At 55.5% G+C, this 18,601-nt stretch overlaps 9 protein-coding genes across 9 annotated transcripts; 6 read left to right on the top strand and 3 right to left on the bottom strand.

Annotated features, from left to right (window-relative positions):
- Positions 1–411: 411 nt before the first annotated feature.
- On the top strand, positions 412–1,305 carry PG985_007466 (uncharacterized protein; the record flags this gene model as incomplete). Its single annotated transcript, XM_066827234.1, has 1 exon — positions 412–1,305. One exon carries the CDS (start codon positions 412–414, stop codon positions 1,303–1,305), a length of 894 nt encoding a protein of 297 aa, XP_066684909.1.
- A 312-nt stretch (positions 1,306–1,617) lies between these two features.
- Positions 1,618–2,694, bottom strand: PG985_007465 (uncharacterized protein; the record flags this gene model as incomplete). Its single annotated transcript, XM_066827233.1, has 1 exon — positions 1,618–2,694. The coding sequence occupies one exon, from the start codon at positions 2,692–2,694 to the stop codon at positions 1,618–1,620; it is 1,077 nt and encodes a 358-aa protein (XP_066684908.1).
- A 984-nt stretch (positions 2,695–3,678) lies between these two features.
- Positions 3,679–4,014, top strand: PG985_007464 (Complex 1 LYR; the record flags this gene model as incomplete). The annotated part of the gene is made up of 2 exons (XM_066827232.1): positions 3,679–3,731; positions 3,882–4,014. The coding sequence occupies 2 exons, from the start codon at positions 3,679–3,681 to the stop codon at positions 4,012–4,014; spliced, it is 186 nt and encodes a 61-aa protein (XP_066684907.1).
- A 35-nt stretch (positions 4,015–4,049) lies between these two features.
- On the top strand, positions 4,050–6,672 carry PG985_007463 (uncharacterized protein; the record flags this gene model as incomplete). The annotated part of the gene is made up of 2 exons (XM_066827231.1): positions 4,050–4,085; positions 4,429–6,672. The coding sequence occupies 2 exons, from the start codon at positions 4,050–4,052 to the stop codon at positions 6,670–6,672; spliced, it is 2,280 nt and encodes a 759-aa protein (XP_066684906.1).
- Positions 6,673–7,250: 578 nt separating this feature from the next.
- On the top strand, positions 7,251–8,853 carry PG985_007462 (lactose regulatory protein LAC9; the record flags this gene model as incomplete). Its single annotated transcript, XM_066827230.1, has 2 exons — positions 7,251–7,320; positions 7,406–8,853. The coding sequence occupies 2 exons, from the start codon at positions 7,251–7,253 to the stop codon at positions 8,851–8,853; spliced, it is 1,518 nt and encodes a 505-aa protein (XP_066684905.1).
- Positions 8,854–8,915: 62 nt separating this feature from the next.
- PG985_007461 (uncharacterized protein) lies at positions 8,916–10,985 on the bottom strand (the record flags this gene model as incomplete). The annotated part of the gene is given in 4 exon segments (XM_066827229.1): positions 8,916–10,165; positions 10,200–10,238; positions 10,361–10,664; positions 10,678–10,985. The coding sequence occupies 4 exon segments, from the start codon at positions 10,942–10,944 to the stop codon at positions 8,916–8,918; spliced, it is 1,860 nt and encodes a 619-aa protein (XP_066684904.1). The 5' UTR covers positions 10,945–10,985.
- A 1,435-nt stretch (positions 10,986–12,420) lies between these two features.
- Positions 12,421–13,524, top strand: PG985_007460 (uncharacterized protein; the record flags this gene model as incomplete). The annotated part of the gene is made up of 2 exons (XM_066827228.1): positions 12,421–12,639; positions 13,048–13,524. 2 exons carry the CDS (start codon positions 12,421–12,423, stop codon positions 13,522–13,524), a joined length of 696 nt encoding a protein of 231 aa, XP_066684903.1.
- A 1,115-nt stretch (positions 13,525–14,639) lies between these two features.
- Positions 14,640–15,107, top strand: PG985_007459 (uncharacterized protein; the record flags this gene model as incomplete). Its single annotated transcript, XM_066827227.1, has 1 exon — positions 14,640–15,107. The coding sequence occupies one exon, from the start codon at positions 14,640–14,642 to the stop codon at positions 15,105–15,107; it is 468 nt and encodes a 155-aa protein (XP_066684902.1).
- Positions 15,108–15,526: 419 nt separating this feature from the next.
- PG985_007458 (SURF4-domain-containing protein) lies at positions 15,527–16,683 on the bottom strand (the record flags this gene model as incomplete). The annotated part of the gene is made up of 4 exons (XM_066827226.1): positions 15,527–15,683; positions 15,752–16,245; positions 16,302–16,414; positions 16,520–16,683. 4 exons carry the CDS (start codon positions 16,681–16,683, stop codon positions 15,546–15,548), a joined length of 909 nt encoding a protein of 302 aa, XP_066684901.1. The 3' UTR covers positions 15,527–15,545.
- Positions 16,684–18,601: the final 1,918 nt, after the last annotated feature.

Genomic DNA, 18,601 nt, shown 5'->3' with positions numbered 1-18,601 from the left:
TGCCATAAAAGCCGAAAAAGGCCAATCTCCCATTCCCGCAAGCCTCAACTATTGATCGACCAAAACAAAATGCCCAGATGTTGATTACAAGCTCGAGACCTAGAACAGCTCCTCGTCATTCCTAAAACGAAAGCCAACAATATATGTCCAAATATGATATACTAGTACGACCTCTTGAGATGTATGTCATCGATTGACTAAGAATAGCTCGCGAATTGAAGTGTATGCCAATTGGTTTCCGGGGCTCTGGTAAATGGCGTTGTTGGCTTTCCCGCACAACTGCCAGGATCCCTGTCTGTCCCATCATCCAACAAACAAAGATGTGATGGGAGCGAGAGGAGAACATGATGGGCCGTCGAAAAAGCCTTTTTCTTCTGGTTTCCTGCTGGCTGGTAATTCGCTACGTCCATGATGATGTCGGCCTACGGCGACGCTCCACGGCAGCACCACGACCAAGTCCAATCCATCCGGGGACGCTTTCGGAAGCTGATCACCCACTACCAGTCTAGGAGAGCCGGACTATTGTGGGATAGCGCACCCAGCCCGCCGGATCTGCTCCACCCGCGAGGGCTCGACGACCAAGACCGCTACGATCTCAGCAACAGCGACAACGACCCCTACTCCTCCTACTATTACCCAGTAGCCGTCATGGCTCCGCACGGCGGCGGCAGCCCAAACCCAAGCAGTGCGGCTACGGGGACAGCGGCACCACGAGCACCTCCATCATCGCCGCCGCCGCCATCATCAGCATTCAAGCCGCCGGTCTACGAGCCAGAGGGGTTCGCCTCCTTCTTCTGGACGGCCGAGGAGGACCGCCAGCTGCTGGAGCTCCGCGAGCGGTGCAAGCTGGACTGGGAGGAGATCGCGGAGCGGCTGCTGGGCCGGCGCTCGGCTTCGGCTTGCTGCAGCCGGTATAACCGTACGCTCTTCAACAAGCACCTCGAGAAGATGGCGAGTAAGAGTAGCAGGAACGAAAGGGGGCGGCAGCGGCAGCTTCCGGTCGTGGTTGAGGAAGAGGAGGGTACAGAGGGAAATCGCCGGGGGGTTTCGACGGCGGTGCTTGAGACCTCGCCTTACTCAGCCTATCGTCCGACCCCCTTGGTTTCACCGTCGTCGTCGTCGCTGCCGGATTGGCATGGGGGCTCTCATGGGTATTATGGGCTGAGCAATCTGGCTTTGGATGACGGGGCTGATCGGGGCTTATACCGATTGCGATCTGCTCCGGAGCCCCTTGAGCCTAGGGTTGCGGATACCTGCTCCGACGTGTTGACGAAGGCGCGGTTTTGCCTCTCGGTAGGCCTTTGACACTTTCTCGCTGTTTTGTTTTGGCGACTCGGTACGTGTGATGGTTTGGCAACTGGTTAGTGCTGCTACGAAGGACTTGGGGGGGGGGGGGGGGGGTTATTGAAGTGGGGTCAATGGAAAGGGGGGTTTGATTCCACTTGATGCAAGGAGTCGCTATAGATAGGGATGGTGAGACCACTCTCAGTCGTTTTCTGGAGTTCATATATAATGTTTATCGCTGCACCCCCCGAGATTGGCACATTGGTGCTTTTCTTTGATTGCATCTAGAGGTTATCTTCAACGTGCTTCGTGTGATGATCCCCTATTGGTTCGCTAAACCAGTTCGTACTTCGTCCCACCAAAGATAGGAGCCATGTGCCCCGGCATCTCCTTCTCCACGCGGACCTTGAAGCGCCACCCGGTACAATGCCCCGGCATCAGTATCTCCGGCCCCAGTGCCCTGAGATCCCTCATCGACTTCTCCATCTTCTCCGCGCTCGCATCCGCCAGATGATACCCTCCCACGACGCTGTACAGCGGAACCCTGCCACCACCCATCCGCACCGCGTGACGCGAGACGTTCACGACGCCGGCGTGGCTGCACCCTGTGAAGACGACGAGCCCCTTGTCCTTGAGGTGACACATGACTAAGCGCTCGTCCATGATCAGCTCGTCCTTTTCCCACTCCCCGCTCGTCTCGTTGAAGGTGATGCCGCCGGGGATGCCGCCCTCGTAGTCCGTCTCGCGCGGGATCGCGCCCGAGACTAGGAACATGTCGTCGAGGACCGTGTGCGCCTCACCCTCGCTACGCACCACGGCGCCGGCGTCATTTAGTTCCTGGACTGTCGGATCCGCTTGCAGCGAGATGGGCTCTTGGGTGGAGGGGATCATGACGCCCCTGAACGCGGGCCGGTCGGGGTGCACGTCGACGACTACGGGAGTGGCAGCGGCGGCTTCGGAGATCATCCTGACCGCGCTGACCAGACCGCCCGAGTGGTCCCGGTGCCAGTGCGACAGCACCACGTGCTCGATCTCCCCCACATCGAGCCCCAGCCGCCGCGCGTTGCGCTCCCAAACCTCGCCCTCGGGCCCGGCGTCGAAGAGCAGGCTGTGCCGCGGGAGGCCGTCTTTGACGGCGGTGATGAGCAGGGAGAGGCCGTGGGCGCCGCAGCAGAGGGTGTCCATGCGCAGCTCCCTCGTCGCGCCGCCTCGGTCGGCGGCAGAAGCAGTAGGATAATCGTTCAGGGGGGTGAGGGGCGCGCCCATGAAGGATTGGGGGTGGCGGACGCCTGGGTGGGGCGAGGGGGAGATTTGGTCGATTTCGTCGTTGATGATGGTGCGGATGATGAGGGAGTCGACTTCGACAAGGGTGCTGTTGCTGGTTTTGGCTGGGAGGGTGGTGGTCGACATGATTACTACTGCAGACGGTTGGTTGAGATGAGAAAAGGGGGGTCAAAACTATGGAAGGGCTACGATTGTTATGAAGAAAATCTCGTCGATCTGCTACTTATAATAATGCGTGTGATATTTTGAAAACAAGATATCCCTTTTGGCTGTCATGCATTCATACCAAAGCGAGGATGCTCCTCTGGTGTAAGCATGGACACCAGAGCTGATGGCCATTGGTCATCTGTGTAAACCCGAGAGCCCGCGGCGGATAGCCATTACAAGGTTGCATTGGGAACCCGAATACACGAGTAACGACACCTCGGGAGATGTTTCCACTCCCTCGACATTTCTGTCTATCCGGTCATGCCAAACATCGCCGATTACGCACAACTGTACGTATGAGGGCAAGTTTCTTTACCTTGTTGCAGTGCGCCAAGTATGATTGGTGCCAAACCCTTGCTCGATGAGGGAATACGCTTGCCAAGAACGCGGCACTGAGATATTTTGTCTAATTCAAGGATCGCAGCAATCGCATAGTTTCCATGTTCTGCATCTGGATATGCAATGTGACAGATATGGAAAATGCAGTCTGGAAATCGGGTGTTTTTAGATAGCTTCAAGATGAAGATCTCTTCTCCCCAGTTGGCCTATTGTTCAATTTTGAGTACGAATATATCGTCGCCTTCAGGTAAGCCACTATGTAAAAGAAGGAGAACCTTCCATCTGTGATAGGTAGGAGCAAGATGGTTCGGGATCGAAGTATCTGGAGGACGTCAACTCCACGACGTGATGGGCTGGCAGCTGCTGGCGGGCCGGCAGGGAAGCTTTGTCTGCAGAGTAGCAAATGTACTGACGACATTGACCAAGCCCGCTAACATCCATTGATGTGTTAAGCAGCACCCAAATCTCTACATCAACGCAACCTGCAATAATCAAACACTGACATAGAAAAATTACGTTTGTGGAACTTTCAGTTGAAGATGCGGTTGTCGGGGTTGCAGAGGGATGTCCTCTCACTGTATCGGCAGTGTCTCCGCGCGGCTCGTGCAAAACCAGAGGTATTCATTCCTCTCATCAAAAGCGACTTCAATTACTAACACTAATATTCAACCACAAGGCAACCCGCTCTAACTTCAAGACTTTTGCCAGGTAAGGAATTCATTCCTGTCTAATGAGGCTGACATGGGTTGAGGCTGACCGATGAAAAGATCGGAAATGAACAAAAGCATTCAAATTGACAAGAGGGACTTCGCGGCCATAGAGTTCTTGCTGCGCAAAGGCCGTCGTCAATTGGAAGTATACTCTGCTCCCGGCATCACAGATATCCACAGATCGTCTTGATCTTTGATTAGTGTAAGGCGTGGGAGCGAACCATCATGTCATTCGCCGGCTCTCAGCGTGCAACCCGTGCGGTAAGGACGTTGGGAGGTTTCCCACGGAAGCTACGGTCTCACCACCAGCTGATACGGTTCGTTCCGCCGAGGGAATCTACCACCACCGCAGGAAGGCAAGCGATAGATGGGAAGGCACGAGCGTGGCAGAGTTGGACGCGTGCCAACAACCAGACACATCCGCTCATCTCTGTTGACCGAAATACACAACGATAATCCGAATACCACCCAGCTCGCTCTGAGTAGCTATCTTTCTGTCTTACTTGCAGCCAATACAACTTCAATCATCTATCTCAGTTTTGGTCTCCTGGTTCTCCTTCTACTCTTTGACTTACGATCGATGCCTCAACTTGACCTACCCTAGAAGGGAAGCCCTCATCGTCTACCGAGGGTGAATCTTCCCCGCTCCTCGGACTTCAGCGACAGCCACCCACACAATGCCGCTGTTGAAGTCACCCGCGCCCCGCTGTCTGGAGAGCTCACCAAAATACGCCGGCCGCATCGTCGCGTCAGCCGTCGAAAATGCGGCTTGCATATCTGCAGACGAAGCCCTAAACGCCAAGTGAGCAAGCCAATCAAGCGACCTCTAGAGAAGCGGGATCGTCGCTCTTTGAAGCAACTATCGGATTTCCTGGAAGACTATGAAGGGAATCCGTACTGGGGCACACTGCCTATTCCTGACAGCTCCCGGTCAAAAGACAAGTCGACAGGTGTGCTCGGCAATCGAACAAACAATGTGCCAGTAGAGCTGCTAGGGCGCGACGGCATCTATCCGGAGAACCATCGGGACAGAAACCGGGAAAAGCGGCTTGGCATCTCAGATCCAGCAACCTGGGACGCCATTCACCGCACGCTTGCTCAGCAAAGACGGCTTTCATCCCTGATACCATCTGCCCAGTTGGCCGAGGACATGCTTGATTCATCCAGTATACCGTCTCGTACATCTAGCCAGCGCAAGGCCCTCAGACACTTCACCAAGGAGTTGGAGAAGTACGCCAAAGCAGCTGGCGCGGCAGGCAAACTTCCGGTCATCACGCCTACCGAGTCCGACTCCAAACCATCAATCCACACCGTCAAACCTCTCCTCCCCTATCGAAGCGAGTTCGAGGCTGCCGGGCTCGCCGTAACCTCCGAGGAGCAAAGAGGAATGGTCACCGCCGAGGCTGCGGGCAAGCCTCCAGCCCCCCACTGGATGGATAGCAAGAAGCGCCGAAACTCGCTCCCCCTCGCGGCTGAACTAGATGGCCATCATGACCATAGAAGCACGTCATCTGTCTACAGCAACGACACGTACATCCGCTTCACACCAGAAGATGGCCTCTCGACGGCTATGTTGGAGGTAGCGCAAGGTAAGAAGAAGGAGCAGACGGGTCTGAGAAGACCGCTGCCATGGCTCAGGGAGAAAGGTGCGGATGGGAAAGAGCCAAACCCTGGACCAAACTCACCCAACAGAACCAAGATCATTTCCAATGGCAAAATCCAGATCAACCTAGGAGAAACAACTATACCCAACAAAAACCCTCTCAGCCGCCAGCGATACCCACCCACTACCGATCGCGATGTCGCGCAATTGCCCTTTCTCAAAAAGGAGCCACCAACCCCTCCTCAAGACTTCGACCGACGAGACTCGAAACCGGAAACTGTCAGGTCGGGCAGTCTTAGCCTGCAGAGCAAGCCAGTGAAGCCAGTGGGAAAACGTCCGCCCGGCATGACCATGAGGCGAGAAGATGCTTTGGCTTCGATCCCCCGAGTGCTGGCGGAAGATATTTCACCACGCAGGGACCGCCCCTATCAGACGGCCGTAGAAGTAGACCACAACACTCCCCGTCGCCAAGGTTTGAGAAAACGAGCGATCAGCCCACAGAAGTCGGCACCAGAGCTTCCACGCACATGGAAACACACTATCAGCACCACTTCGTCTCTAGAGCGCGCGTTGGATAATATCTCTCGCAACGCCGCGAAAAGGGAGAACGAGAGTCATCGTCTTTGGCCACGTCCTGAACAGCCTGGCTTCGATCGGCCTTTACCCAACATACCGAAGGATCGACAAGCTGAACGTGTCACTGCTAGCCCTCGTCGCCAGAAGGTTCGTCCGTTGCTAACTATACCAAGTAATGAGACTTGCCGAGAACCGCAAACCATGTTCTCTCAGCTATCTTCGAAGCGACCGCCCGTCGCATTAGCAGGGCAACGTTTGTCAAAGATTAAGACGACTTCAAGGAAGCCAGATGAACCCTCACCACAAAATAACCAAGCCAAACCCCATATCACTCCAGAGCCAAAGAGGAGTGCGGTCGAAGAAGCCCTGAGCGACTTGGATGTGTTCTTTGATTACGACGACAGCGACATCAAGGATCAAGATGTACTCCAAGGCCTTCAGATAGCTGTACACGCAGCGGCTGACGGTACGTTCGATGCACTGGTCCGTCAGAAGACTGGATTGCGGATCAGACGTTTCCTCGCAGACCTGACTTCTGTTGACGCATTGGATAAAAGCAAGATTACGGAGGAGCAGGCGGCAAGACAGAAACGCGCCGAGGAACGGCGCCTAGGTCGGGTGAATGACAGAGTAAAGGGAGGGAAGCGCAATGCCGAGACGCAGCGCTGATGAGAACAGCCAGCCAGCTAGTAAAGAGTCTATGCTGCATGAGTAGTGCCTTGGACATAGGGATTAGGAGTCGTGTACCTATCAACTAGTATTGTTTTCCTGGAATGCTACACTTGTTTTCATCATAATTTGGTGGCTATTCGCACATGCAAGGATGCTAGTTCGGCCATTGCGGGACAGTGCAACATGGATGCGACGCTTCACCGTGGCATTATAGTTGTAATCTCTCAAAATGCTGACATCGTCTAATACTCGACCATTGCATAGAAGGCTACGAGCATTTTCGCTGTTCAGCCAAGTTCAATTCTCAGCTGACGGGGCGTGCAGTGCAGGATTACGGGGGGTGCGTGTAATACCTCCAGTCACCCATGCTTACGAATCGACCAATCCCTCTCCCCACTACTCGTCTACTCACTATGATTATCTAGTTGCTGTGCCCTCCGGAATGGACAGCAAAGCTGCTGTATCCTCCTTTGCATTCTCACAATTCTTATAGAATGACCATTTTCGTTCAATAACGAATCCATTCCAACCCAATCCCCAGGAAATAGCGGCATATCGGTACATGTAAGGTTAAAATGTCATCCGCAACTGCTGGGATGGAGCAATTCAGTTCGGCTCCGAAGCATCGGGCCTGCGACGAATGCCGTAAGTTGCTTCCCTCTCCAGCCAGTGGGTCTCTCGGGAAGAACCAGCCTACTGACCAAATGGATGGTCTCGCATCTCGCAACAGGCTCCCGCAAACTGGCATGCTCGAAAGAGGCCGACGGGTGCGCCCGGTGCAAGCGCGAGGGCATCGTCTGCCATTACTCGCCCCAAAAACAGATGGGCCGACCCCGGAAACGACCCCGCGAGGAACAGGCCACTAACGAGCATGCTGCCTCCGCCGGTCCCACTACTACTATCACTGCTACGGAGGAAGAGTCCCCAAACAAGAACCCCATGCTCAGCGTGCCGCCCGACACCGAAGACCCGGGCCTGGCATTCCTGAGCTTCCTGAGCGGCGGGGATACCATGTTCGATGCATCGCTGCCCTCGGGCCTCCTCGAGGACATGACGCTGCTGCCACCCCACGAAGAATACAACATCGGCAGCAGCCACGATAATGACAATAATTACAATACCAAGGGAGGGCCGGAGCTGGGCCAGTTTGGATACATGGACATGAACTTTGGCCAGGTCAACTTTGGCGGCGACGCGGGCGTCGAGCAGGCCCCATCCCTGTCGTCGTCCAATCTCGACCCTGCGCTGATCAACATGGCCGACACCCCGCCGGGCAGCGTGCCGAACATGTCCTCGGGCTCGTCGGCCTCCGCCGAGAGCACCAGCGGCGATGACAACCACAACTCGCCTCCAACGACTAATCCGCACAGCAACTCGGTCGCGTGCGCCTGCACGGCGAACCTGTACCTGGCGCTCGACTCGATGCAGCGGCTGTCCAACAGCGTGACCGAGGGGATCCGGCAGGCGCGCGTGGCGGCCAAGACGGCGTACCAGGTGGTCAACTGCCCGGTGTGCAACGGGGCGCACGAGCACCTCCTGAAGTCGGAGGCGGCGCTGGCCGACTCCATGTCGCACAGCGCGCCGCGCGCGATGCAGAACTTCCAGAACCTGATGCTGCTGGGGACGCTGATCCCGAGCATCGCGCACGCGTACGAGCGGATCCTGGTGCTGGTGGATAAGGAGGCGGCGCGCGCGCAGACGGAGCGGCGCGAGATTCCTTTTAGGATGGAGGGCTACGGCGGGCTCTGGGGCCCCCTGGCCGAGGACGATTGCTGCGGGGCCCGGACCATGCTGGAGCATCGGTTGATGGAGCCGACTATCTGGCGGCTCACGGTGCGGGCGCTGCTGCGGGTCGACGTGTACGGCATCGCGGAGCCGAGCGATATCCCGACGACGCCGATACCGCGGGATTCCGTTCATGGCGGCGGCGTCGAGACAGGAGGGGCCGGAGGGGCAAGCGAGATGTGCCACCTCGGCCTCAAGGACCTCGTGATCCAGATGGAGGAGCGGTCCCGGGCGCGGCATGCGGTCGTGGATCCCCTGGTGCAGGCGGGCAAGTGCGGCAACTACAGCGCCGTGCTGCGGCTGCACAAGGAGGGGAGACGCCGACGTGTCAGCGGATTATTGCGTTGGCGCGGCAGGCTATTGATAATTTGGTCATTGCTTGAGGGCGTCTGATGATGAACGTTTTCATGTTTATGGTGGTATCTTCCAAAAAAGAGAAATGTGTAAACTAGGTATTATACATGGATGCTCTCCAGCGCCGCCACGACGCCCTCCATCAGCAGCCCGGCCTCGTCGCCGCCGATGTCGTCCGGGGCCGTGAGGCAGCGCTCGACGACCTCGCGGTAGACGCGCCCCGTCCGGTTGCCGAGCCCGGGCACGAGGACGGGCAGGACGACGCGGTCGCGCCAGCGCTCGGCCGAGTAGTGCGGCTTGTAGTAGGTCTGCAGCGGCTTCCAGAGCCCGATCTCGAGCAGGACCAGGCCCAAGCTGTAGATATCGTAGCTCTTGCAGTAGGGGCGGCGCGCCGCGGCCAGGCCACCGCTGAGGGAGCTCGGGTGCCGGTGCAGGTCGGCGAGGATGGAGGGGCCGGGGTGGTTCTTGGTGGTGGCGACGGACATGTCGATGTCGAGGTCGGGCCGCGCGGCGTCGAAGCCGACGAGGTAGGGCGCCGAGATGTCGGGGACCACGGCGGCGCTGGCGGTGGGCCGCGTCGCGGCCGCGGTGGCGGGCGAGGGGAAGAAGAGGATGTTGTGGGCGCAGAGCGACTTGTGCAGCCAGTCGAGCGCGTGCAGCGACCAGAGGGCCACGGCCAGGGTCCGGGCCAGGCGCACGCGCGCGTCCAGGTCGGGCGTCTTGAGGTCGGGGCTGGTGATGAGGGCGTGCAGGGTCGCGTGCGTGGGCTGCGGCGCCTTGTAGACGAGGCCGTACCGGTTTTTGGCAATGTCGTCGGTGTAGCCTAGGCAGTCGATGGTGTGCAGGTCCGGGTGCCGCAGGGTGGCCGTGTTCATCATGCGGGCGAGCTGGTCGAGGCGGCGGAGGTGGACGAATTTCTCGTCGAGGTCTTGGGGGTCGTAGTCGACCCACTCGATGAGCACGTTGTTAGCATTGGCAGAGGACTTCAAGTCTTTGTCGTCGTTGGGCTGGTGGAGGCCCTCGCTCCGCTTGGGGTCGCGGTCCGAGACGGTCAGGGCCGGGCGGGCGACGCGGAAGGCGAAGGTGGGCCGGAAGGCGGCCGGGCCGTGCGGCTCGTTGTCGAGGTTGATGCGCAGGCGCTTGAGGCCGGCCGAGGCGTGGAGGCGTGGGTAGACGGCGTCGCTGGCGTGCTCGAGCAGGCGGAGCTGGTCGACGTCGCGGCGGGCCGACTGCAGCAGCGAGGCGACCCAGGTGCGCTGGATGGCGGGGATGCGGGAGGCGGGGAAGAGCTGCTCGAGGCCGTCGTTGTAGTCTGGGCTCGTGTCAGTGATTGGGGTGGGATGGATGGGGGCTGAAAAGGGGAAAAGGGGTTACTAGGTAGTCACCTTTTAGATCTTTAAGCAGGGAGGTGAACTTGTCTTTATCTGTTGCACATTGAGAAAACGGTATCTCAGTAAAATGCTCTCTCTTATTCTTGCTGTTTTACATGCGTGAATGCGCAGTATATCGTAAAGCACCGGGTTTGGGAATTGCTCGTGGGACTTACCGCCTACCACCCATCTTGCGCGTATCGAGAATTCCTTTCGCCAACTCCATTCGCCGCCATTGCTTCCTTCCTTTTTGCCCGAATCGCTTGCCCGCTTGACCAGCGCCTCCTTGCCTGCCGCCGCTGACCCCTTTTTACTGCTGCCATTACTACTGCCTCCCTTCTCGTCCTCGTCCACGAGCCCGTACCGCTCCCGAAGCCTCTGCCCGTCCGTGATGGTGCGGTGCAGCTCGCTCAGGATCTGCACGGCGAGGGACCGCATCATGACGCCCGCCTGGCCCTCTCCCTTTCCCCCCCAAGGGACCTGTCGTCGTTACTTTCGGGGCAGTAGTGGCAGTGTTGTCACTTCCGCCGCCTCCGTAGGCGTCCAGGAGGTGGGCCTCGAGCTTGCCCTCGGCGACGCCCCAGGCCCGGCCCCAGACCACGAGCCGCATCTCCTCGATGCGCAGCTTGCAGGCGAGGCCGCGCGACTGCTCGGCGAACTCGGCGGCCGTCGTGAAGTGGCCGTAGGCCTTGACGCAGCCGTCGAAGATTTGGCCGAGGACGCCGACGACGGCTAGGGCTGTGCCTACTGCTTCGGCCATGGATGGCGTCCTTGTCTTTCCCGGTCTTGCGGTCTTGGCTTCTGGGTTTGGTTGGGGTGGGGGATCTCGTGTGAGGGTGCGGGTGAGGGTATGTCAGTGGTGAATGTGGGGGCGGGGCTGGGAAGGGAAAGGAGTAGAGTGGTTGGGTCAGTAAATAGGTAGGTTAATGAGTTCGTGTTCGTATCTGAGGCACAGGTAGGTAGAGCATGTGGAATTAATTGGTGGCGGAAACACGAAACACAGCGAGGCCGAATATACAGCCAGTAAGCGCCGAGAATTATGGTGGTGATCGCCGGAGGCACTGCATGCAGCATTACGGAGCCAGCAATTCATTTCACTGTGGATCGATCGGGGGGCGGTGCGGTGCGGGTGTGGGGAGAGGCAGAGGGCCAGTGGATTATGGCACCAATTATAGCCTATGCCTGCAGGGCCGGTGGCAGCTGGCGCTGGACAGGGGCTACGGGAAAAGGGGCTGACTAGTTTACTTAGTTCGACATCGTGATACTCAGCTATACTAAGCTTGGGGCTATTGAAGCTATTTACTATTTTGGCAAGAGCATAGTTCTATCTCAAATATATCAAGATGCAATTGGCACTGACGGACGGGTGACGGGTGGTGAGCGAAATAGGGGACTCGGAATCTCATCAAAGTGATAAGCAAGAAACATAGAACAATCGTATGCAGAACTTCTTTGAAACTTTGTAAGCGGATATGTGATCCTAAAAGCTCAATATTGACGTAGAAGCAGGCTCGATTGCCTCATATTTAGAAAAGTTGACATGTCAGCAGGCGTTGAAGTTCTCCCTGTCTTATCACAGTAGGCTGAAATTGCCACAAGACAATAATGCGTACAGTTCGTCGCTGGTCAGAAGAAGCCCATGAGTTTACCATAGATCTATAAAATAAACACCGACCTCATCTCGACTCTTATGATTGCTTGGTTGCAGCATTCTCGCCATCGCTGATTCTCGGCCTTGTAAGACGTGCTGCGTGCCAGACTTGGGCCCCTGATCCCTTTCGTCCTACAGCGTGAAAATTGAAGGAGATCCGGTTTACCTTGGCTACGTCTTAAAAACTTGTTGTGTGATCATTGGTGAATGGTTCAAACTCGTGCTGTCAATCAGATACAGGAGTTCCAGGGCTGAGTGTTGGTGATCACGGCGCAATCCTCTGCCATGATTGCTCATCTGTGGAAGTATGTTGGCTCTGATTTATTTCCCACAGACTCCATGCCTTCACTGAAGCTGTTTCCAACATCATGTTGGATAGGCTATACGGAGCCGTTGGTCACACGTCGGGCGATGGTCAGGGAAAGATGTCGAGTAGAATGGCAATTATAAATAGAAGTTGCTATGAAGCCGCCATCTGGGCTCCATTCTGCATTGCGTTCACATCTCCCATCCCCTTTCATCATCACCACCTACTAAACAAAGCATCTCCACCGCAACGAAAGAAAACATTCTGAACGGCCCAACATGGTGTCCTCGCAGTCGGCCAAGTCCGAGGCCTCCGAAAAGTTTGGATCTGATTTGACTGACGAGGAACTGCGAATGGAAAGATTCGACCTCGTGGATGACCTGAGGAACTGGATCATTGATCCAGAAGCCAATAAAACGCCGACCATAGACGACCTGGAGGGAATCATCAAGCTCAAGGCTAGGCTCCAGCAACCAGGCGGAGACGAGCGAACCACGGTATGTATACCCAGATTCCTCGTATACTAGTCGGTCTGAGACTAGATGCCTTATCAGTAATACTCACTGGATGGATCTGTGCCTATGAAAAAAAGGCTTTGAAGCTAGCAGCGTCCGCAATCCGATGGACCACCAGAGAGACGTTCGATCAGATACCGAGCTCGACCTCCGCCCTGGAAGTGAAGCGATACATCGACGTCCTCATTTACTTCAAGTCGAGGGGGTGGATCGACCAAAATCCCGTAAATCACGCCTTAGACATGTTCTGGAGTAAGTGCATACATCTCACATGCAGCCACTCTCCGATCACTCGCATCCTCCTATCTACACCCATAATCCTACCCGCTTTTTGCTGACTTCGGGTGTCTCATATCAGAGGGAGAGGACTTGCAGGACATCTCCCAAAAGGCCGCCCGAATAGAGCGCCGGAAATGGAAAGACCTGAAGGACACGGCCGGGGTGGAAGACGGCACCCAGACCGCGACCCCGGACACGACGGAGCTGAAGCACTTCGGCCACTACCTGCTCCTGCACGACTACCTAGCCCAAGCCATCGGTGCCGAAATCCTGACCGACGCCACCTACCCGGTCGACGTGTTCCGCGAAGCCTTCGAGCAGGGGCGGGAGAAGCGGGACCCCGTCCGCATCGCCGCCTCGGCCGCGGCGTTCGGGTACCTCTACCACGCCAAGGAGCCGCTGCACCGGCTCGCCTTCGGGGGGCAGCAGAGCGCGCGGCTGTACGGGGGCGTCGTGCTGGAGGACTTCGTCAAGGAGGACTTTCGGGGCGAGTTCGACTTCAACCTGCCGCGCTTCGAGATCTGGTTGGACGCGTTCTCGAAGATGGCGGACAAGAATGATTTGCCGAGGTTTCCTCTTGACGGGTAGGGGTTGGACGCGTACGCAGTGAGGGTGGTGTACTTCTGGAGGACTAATAGTAGCTTGCTGCTCTCTTTGGCTTTTATCTCTTTTCTTTCTTTTAGTCTCACTCGTCGATGTTTGGGTATGATATTCGCCACGAATATGTTTGGGATGCCAGTTTGCACTGTTTTCTGAAAAGGGACCTTGAGCCAACTGTTTCGCCCAGGACATGGGCTTGCTGACTTCAGCACTAGTCGCTCGCTATAGCTTTTCCAGTATCGAACAATCAGTCGAGGTCGCTATGAGACCTAGGATACGGATCATGAATACTTTTGGAGATGCGCTTCGTCCATATTTGCTGCAAGTCCTGTGGCTACTGCAACCCTTCCCGTCTTCGAACTGGTGACCGACCCATGTGGTACATGCCACTTTGCAGACCCAAGCTTCGAGTTTGTTGCTTGTAACAAGCAGCATGGGGGAGGAAGGAAATCTGATTCCGGCTTTATACCAACTACCCTGGCGTTTGATTGATTGGGTCTTTGCACAAACCCACTCCATGGGTAGTGAGATGGATGTCCGTTGCTACAAGTCCACTGGACGAAAAATTTAGCAAGAAACAATGAACGCTCTATCCAGCCAGTTAGTAACGATCGGGTCACGTTCTGGTATACCCATAGGCCAGCTTGTGCTTGTTTGGGCGGACTTGTTTCGTCTCGAAGGGAAGCAAACCGTAAGGGTTCATTGTCCGTTACTTCCAACAGGTTGTTGGTCGGTCGATCGAGAGCGCCGGATGGGCAAACTAGACCTGTACGCAAAAGGGGATCGGTGAAAACGACGGCTATAAAGTGAGCCAACATGCCGCCGTCTGGCGATTTGCGTCTGCCCCTTTTCCTAAGTCAGTAAGATTCCTATTCGAACGAACGAACGAACGAACGAACGAAAAAAAACCAACTGGACAAGATGGAGCTAGCATATGGTGGTGAACTTCAGCATGAAGCATGTCTCCTGTCATCGGCGCTAAGAAATTGGATTCTTCAACAGAAGACCACAGGCCCGGGCATAAGTGATCTTGACGAGATCCAAGGACTCAGGGAGGGCACCGCCCAGGCTGGAAAGACATAACAAGCCGCTCGGGAGTGAAGATGTATATCCGTCTCCACGACTACATCGCCCAACTCATAAGCCACGGAATAATCAGACAGACGAGGTACCCCAACGCCGTGGTCCGTGACGCTTTCGGGGAGGGACGGGCCAAGGAGGATCCCCTCCGCGACGCCGCCAACGTGGCCGCCGCTAATTACTGGCACCACGCCCAAGAGCAGCTGGGCGAGCTCAACCGTGACCTTGGACAGTTGGGCAGCCTCCTGCACGAAGACGCGGTGCACCGAGCCGCCGAGTGGCGCGTTGGACAGGAGCCGCATCGCAGCGCCGACCTTGTTGGTGAACAAGGAGCGCGAGTAGACCGTACCCAAGCTCACTCACCATGGCAATATGCGAGCCTTTACTTGCCCTTTCATCTCCTGCCTTTGTTGCTAGTCATTTACTTCTTCAAATTTCATATTCGAGAGGAAGTCATTGGGGTTTGCACCAAAAGTAACATAGACCGTTAGATAAGCACCCTTGTCACTCGTTATACTTGAAGCCAAATTCCTGTCTGTCAATACTTCGGCATGGTTTAGTCACTCACTATAGCATGTCAATGCCAATTAGTTTCAACTCCTGTGCCGTCAACAGATGCAATCTATGCGTCGTACAGGCGCAAAGCACAAGTAATCGGTAGTCGGTAGATGTATGAATTAGAAATCATGCTGTCATACGCCTTCGTTCATCCTTAAACTGTAACACTTTTTTACAAACAATACTGCAGACAGAGAGGGCCAGGCTGCGCCGTTTCAACCCTTCTTCTGTTCTTTCCGAGGTACTAGATCCGTTATCAAGAGCCAGTTTGGTGGTAATCATAAAAGCCTTTCCCGAGTCCACCCCAGTAAAAGCTCTTGTTGAGCCACACGCCACCCATATTGGCGCTATATAGCTCGCTCGCTCTCGCTCTAGTAAACCTTCTTCTTCTCGTCGATGCTGAACTGACCGGGGCCGCTGTTAACGAGCAGGAGGAGTCCACCGACGATAGACAGGATCTGGAAGAAGTCGTACTTGGCGAAATCCTTGTGGGGGTGGTGCTCGTGAAGCTGTTACGTAATTAGTATGTAGTTCAATTGGAGGAGGGCGCGCAAAAGGGGGGCAAAAAGTGACTTACAGTCCAGAAGTTGTTGACCAGGAGGTTGAAGATGCTGAGGATGACAACCAACATGATGGCGCTGAACTTGGCCTTGAAACCAACAACAACCATGACGCAAGCGACCAGGCCAACGAGCGAGACAACGACTCTCCAGAGGGACCACTCGCCGCTCCAGACGAAGCCGATGAAGAGGAAGATCAGGAGGACGCGACCAGCGAGCTGGAAGTACATCTTGCGGTCCTTCTCGTCGAGCGAAGGCAGGCCAGCGAATGCCTTGGATTTCCGGACCCACGAATCGGACAGCACCATCAAAAGACCGCCAATAACGGACAAGTTGCGGAGGAAGAAGTTGAGGTCGAAGATCAAGCCGTAGCCGAACGCCTGGACCACGACGACGCCCATCAGACCGGCAACGGCGTAGTCGGAGTGCTTGCGGATGATAACCATGGAGGCACACGCGACCATGGTGATGACGTTGACGAGGAGGAACATGTGGTTAAGACCGGACGGGACTGTTGCTTCAGGTTAGCATTTTGCAGTGTAGACGCGACTTAAGGAATCCACATACATTTCCTGTAGTCATGGAGGTATAGCAATTGGTCGTTCCATTGCGTCAGGATTCGGAGAGCGTCCTCGAGGAAAGTCACGACGATCAGGAAACGTCCAATGACGGGGAGGTACCTGCATAGGGACGCTGTCAGCATTACTGTTACCCCTAACTCGAGCTCCCGCGCAGCTCACTCAAAGTGCGTGGGAGGATGGAATGCAATTCTGGGGGGAGCTTACGGCTTGATGGGTTCACTAAACGTATCGAGCATGTCCTCGATCTTGGAGGTTTGTTCGCGAATGGCGTCGAGCGGACTCGGATCTGCAGGACCCTCTCTTTGTGCACCCCCGAAAGGGTTCTGGTTGCCCAGGTGGTACCCGGCAGTGCCTCTGATCTGTGCCATGGTTTCGAGAGATGATGGGGAGGATAAATCGGTATAGAACCTGCTTCTTTCGGCGAGCGCGTATAGTCAAGGACGATCAAGCTTCCGTGGAGACTAGCACGTCGAGGAGCAGCAGGTAATGGTGGTGGTGGTTGCCCGAATTGGTTGGGTTTCTGGCGGGCGGAGGACAGGAATCACACGTCGTTCTTTCTGCCAAGAATTCAATGCGAGAGGTTGGAACACGGAGCGCCGAACCTTTATAAAGAGGAAAAAAATAATGTGGGTAGCAGAGCAGACGCTGGCGGGAGGAAAAGCTGTCAAAGATGAGAGAAAGTAACGGCAGCCAGCGACGTGAGTGGGAATGACGGTAAGTAGGGTGGATGGGGTGGGATTTAAAAAGGAAATCCTTTTGAAGGCGAGGCGAACCGTCGGTGATGCGATGCCGAGACGAGAGTGGGAGAGCAATAGCGCACTGGTTGTCGGTCGTAGAGCGTGGTAAGGTAAGCTTCGGTATGGTGTTCGTTGCAGGCGACAACCGTGTCCTTTACTCTGCCAATTGGGCGAAAAGCAATTGTTGCAAGGGTGGCAGCTAAGACTTTCTTTATGTAGTGTTTGGGGCAGGCCACTGTAAGTATGTACTTTGAAACTACCGGAGATGCCCCCCTGAGCTTAGGTACTCCGAGTGCCCGCTAAAAGAGCTCAAAGCACGGGAGATACCACCTGGCCCGTCCGGCAGGTCCATTGAGGGCCCTTAATTGGTTTGGTCTAGTGGTTTTCGGTGGGGAACAGCTGAGTAAAGAGGGCTGATGCTGAGAGCTATCGAGCTCTCCCGTACTCCTCCCACTCAACGAACAGTAATGGTTGTTGACACTCAGCCCTTCGATACGAGTCAACAGAAGAAGCATGGGCTTCTGTTCTGTTGGTCTCACCGGCGACGGGCTGACATCGATTGACACGGAGCGACGTCTGGTCTAGCATCAGCAAGTGCCAGTGACAAGTCGGAGTAGGACTACATCCGTCATTACCTTAAAGAGCCCGGCTGCCGGGGGGCATGCTGTCCTTTTTTCCCATCACAAGCCACGTTAGGGGACGATGGTGCTACACTACAGCCACCTCCGCACCTACCGAGCAATTGGTGGTGGTGAGTTGATGCAAGGTGCCGTGCCGCCGCTCCCAAAATAGAACAAACTATTAGGTGTTCTTTTCTACATGCCTATACCAAGTAATTCTTTCAACAGTAATCAGTGTCGTTTGTTGATGATGTCCTCTAGCCTTTCCTTCTCTTTCTACGCTATGTAGTATAGCCCCGAGTCTTCGAGGGCTGCAAACCTCTATGTACGTCATTCCCTGGTGCAGCCATCATCAGTCGTGCTCCTGATGGATTCTTGACCCTGCAGCGCAGCCTGCGAGTGCCCCGCAATCCATTAATAGTTTGCTCTTCAATAGCCGCAAAGGGAGCAAGGGGTCAAAAGCTATGGCATATTTGCTGATCGTATTTCTGATCGTATTCAAAAACCAATTGGCTAACTGACCATTGGCTAAAAGCTGGCTCTTTTGGTGGTCACGATGGTTACATGTAGTCCATAGTCTTGTCAATATCTCCCCTACCACAAAACCCATCACTGACCTTCTCAACTCGGTTCAACCAGTCGCGACGCCATGCTTCCCAGATCATGTGCGAACCATCAGACCGCCAGCCCTATGATAAGATTACGTCGCATCAAAGTATGCCATATATTACACAATTCTGACTGAACTCAAATATCCCCCATCGAAGAAGTTTCCCATGTGCCGGCTGCTGCTGAACACTAAAAATCCGCTCTTCTTCCAGCCACTACCAGCGTTTTCCCAACCCATGAAATCTATGTATCCATCTACCTTAGGTAATGCGAAGTATGCTTGCGCTGCCAGACACGCAACCACCGTACGTACATACAGT

Source organism: Apiospora marii (assembly GCF_038362585.1).
Source record: "Apiospora marii strain CBS 49790 chromosome Unknown utg000004l_segment0_segment1, whole genome shotgun sequence".
NCBI lineage: Eukaryota > Fungi > Ascomycota > Sordariomycetes > Amphisphaeriales > Apiosporaceae > Apiospora > Apiospora marii.
This window is presented reverse-complemented; position numbering and strand designations above follow the sequence as displayed.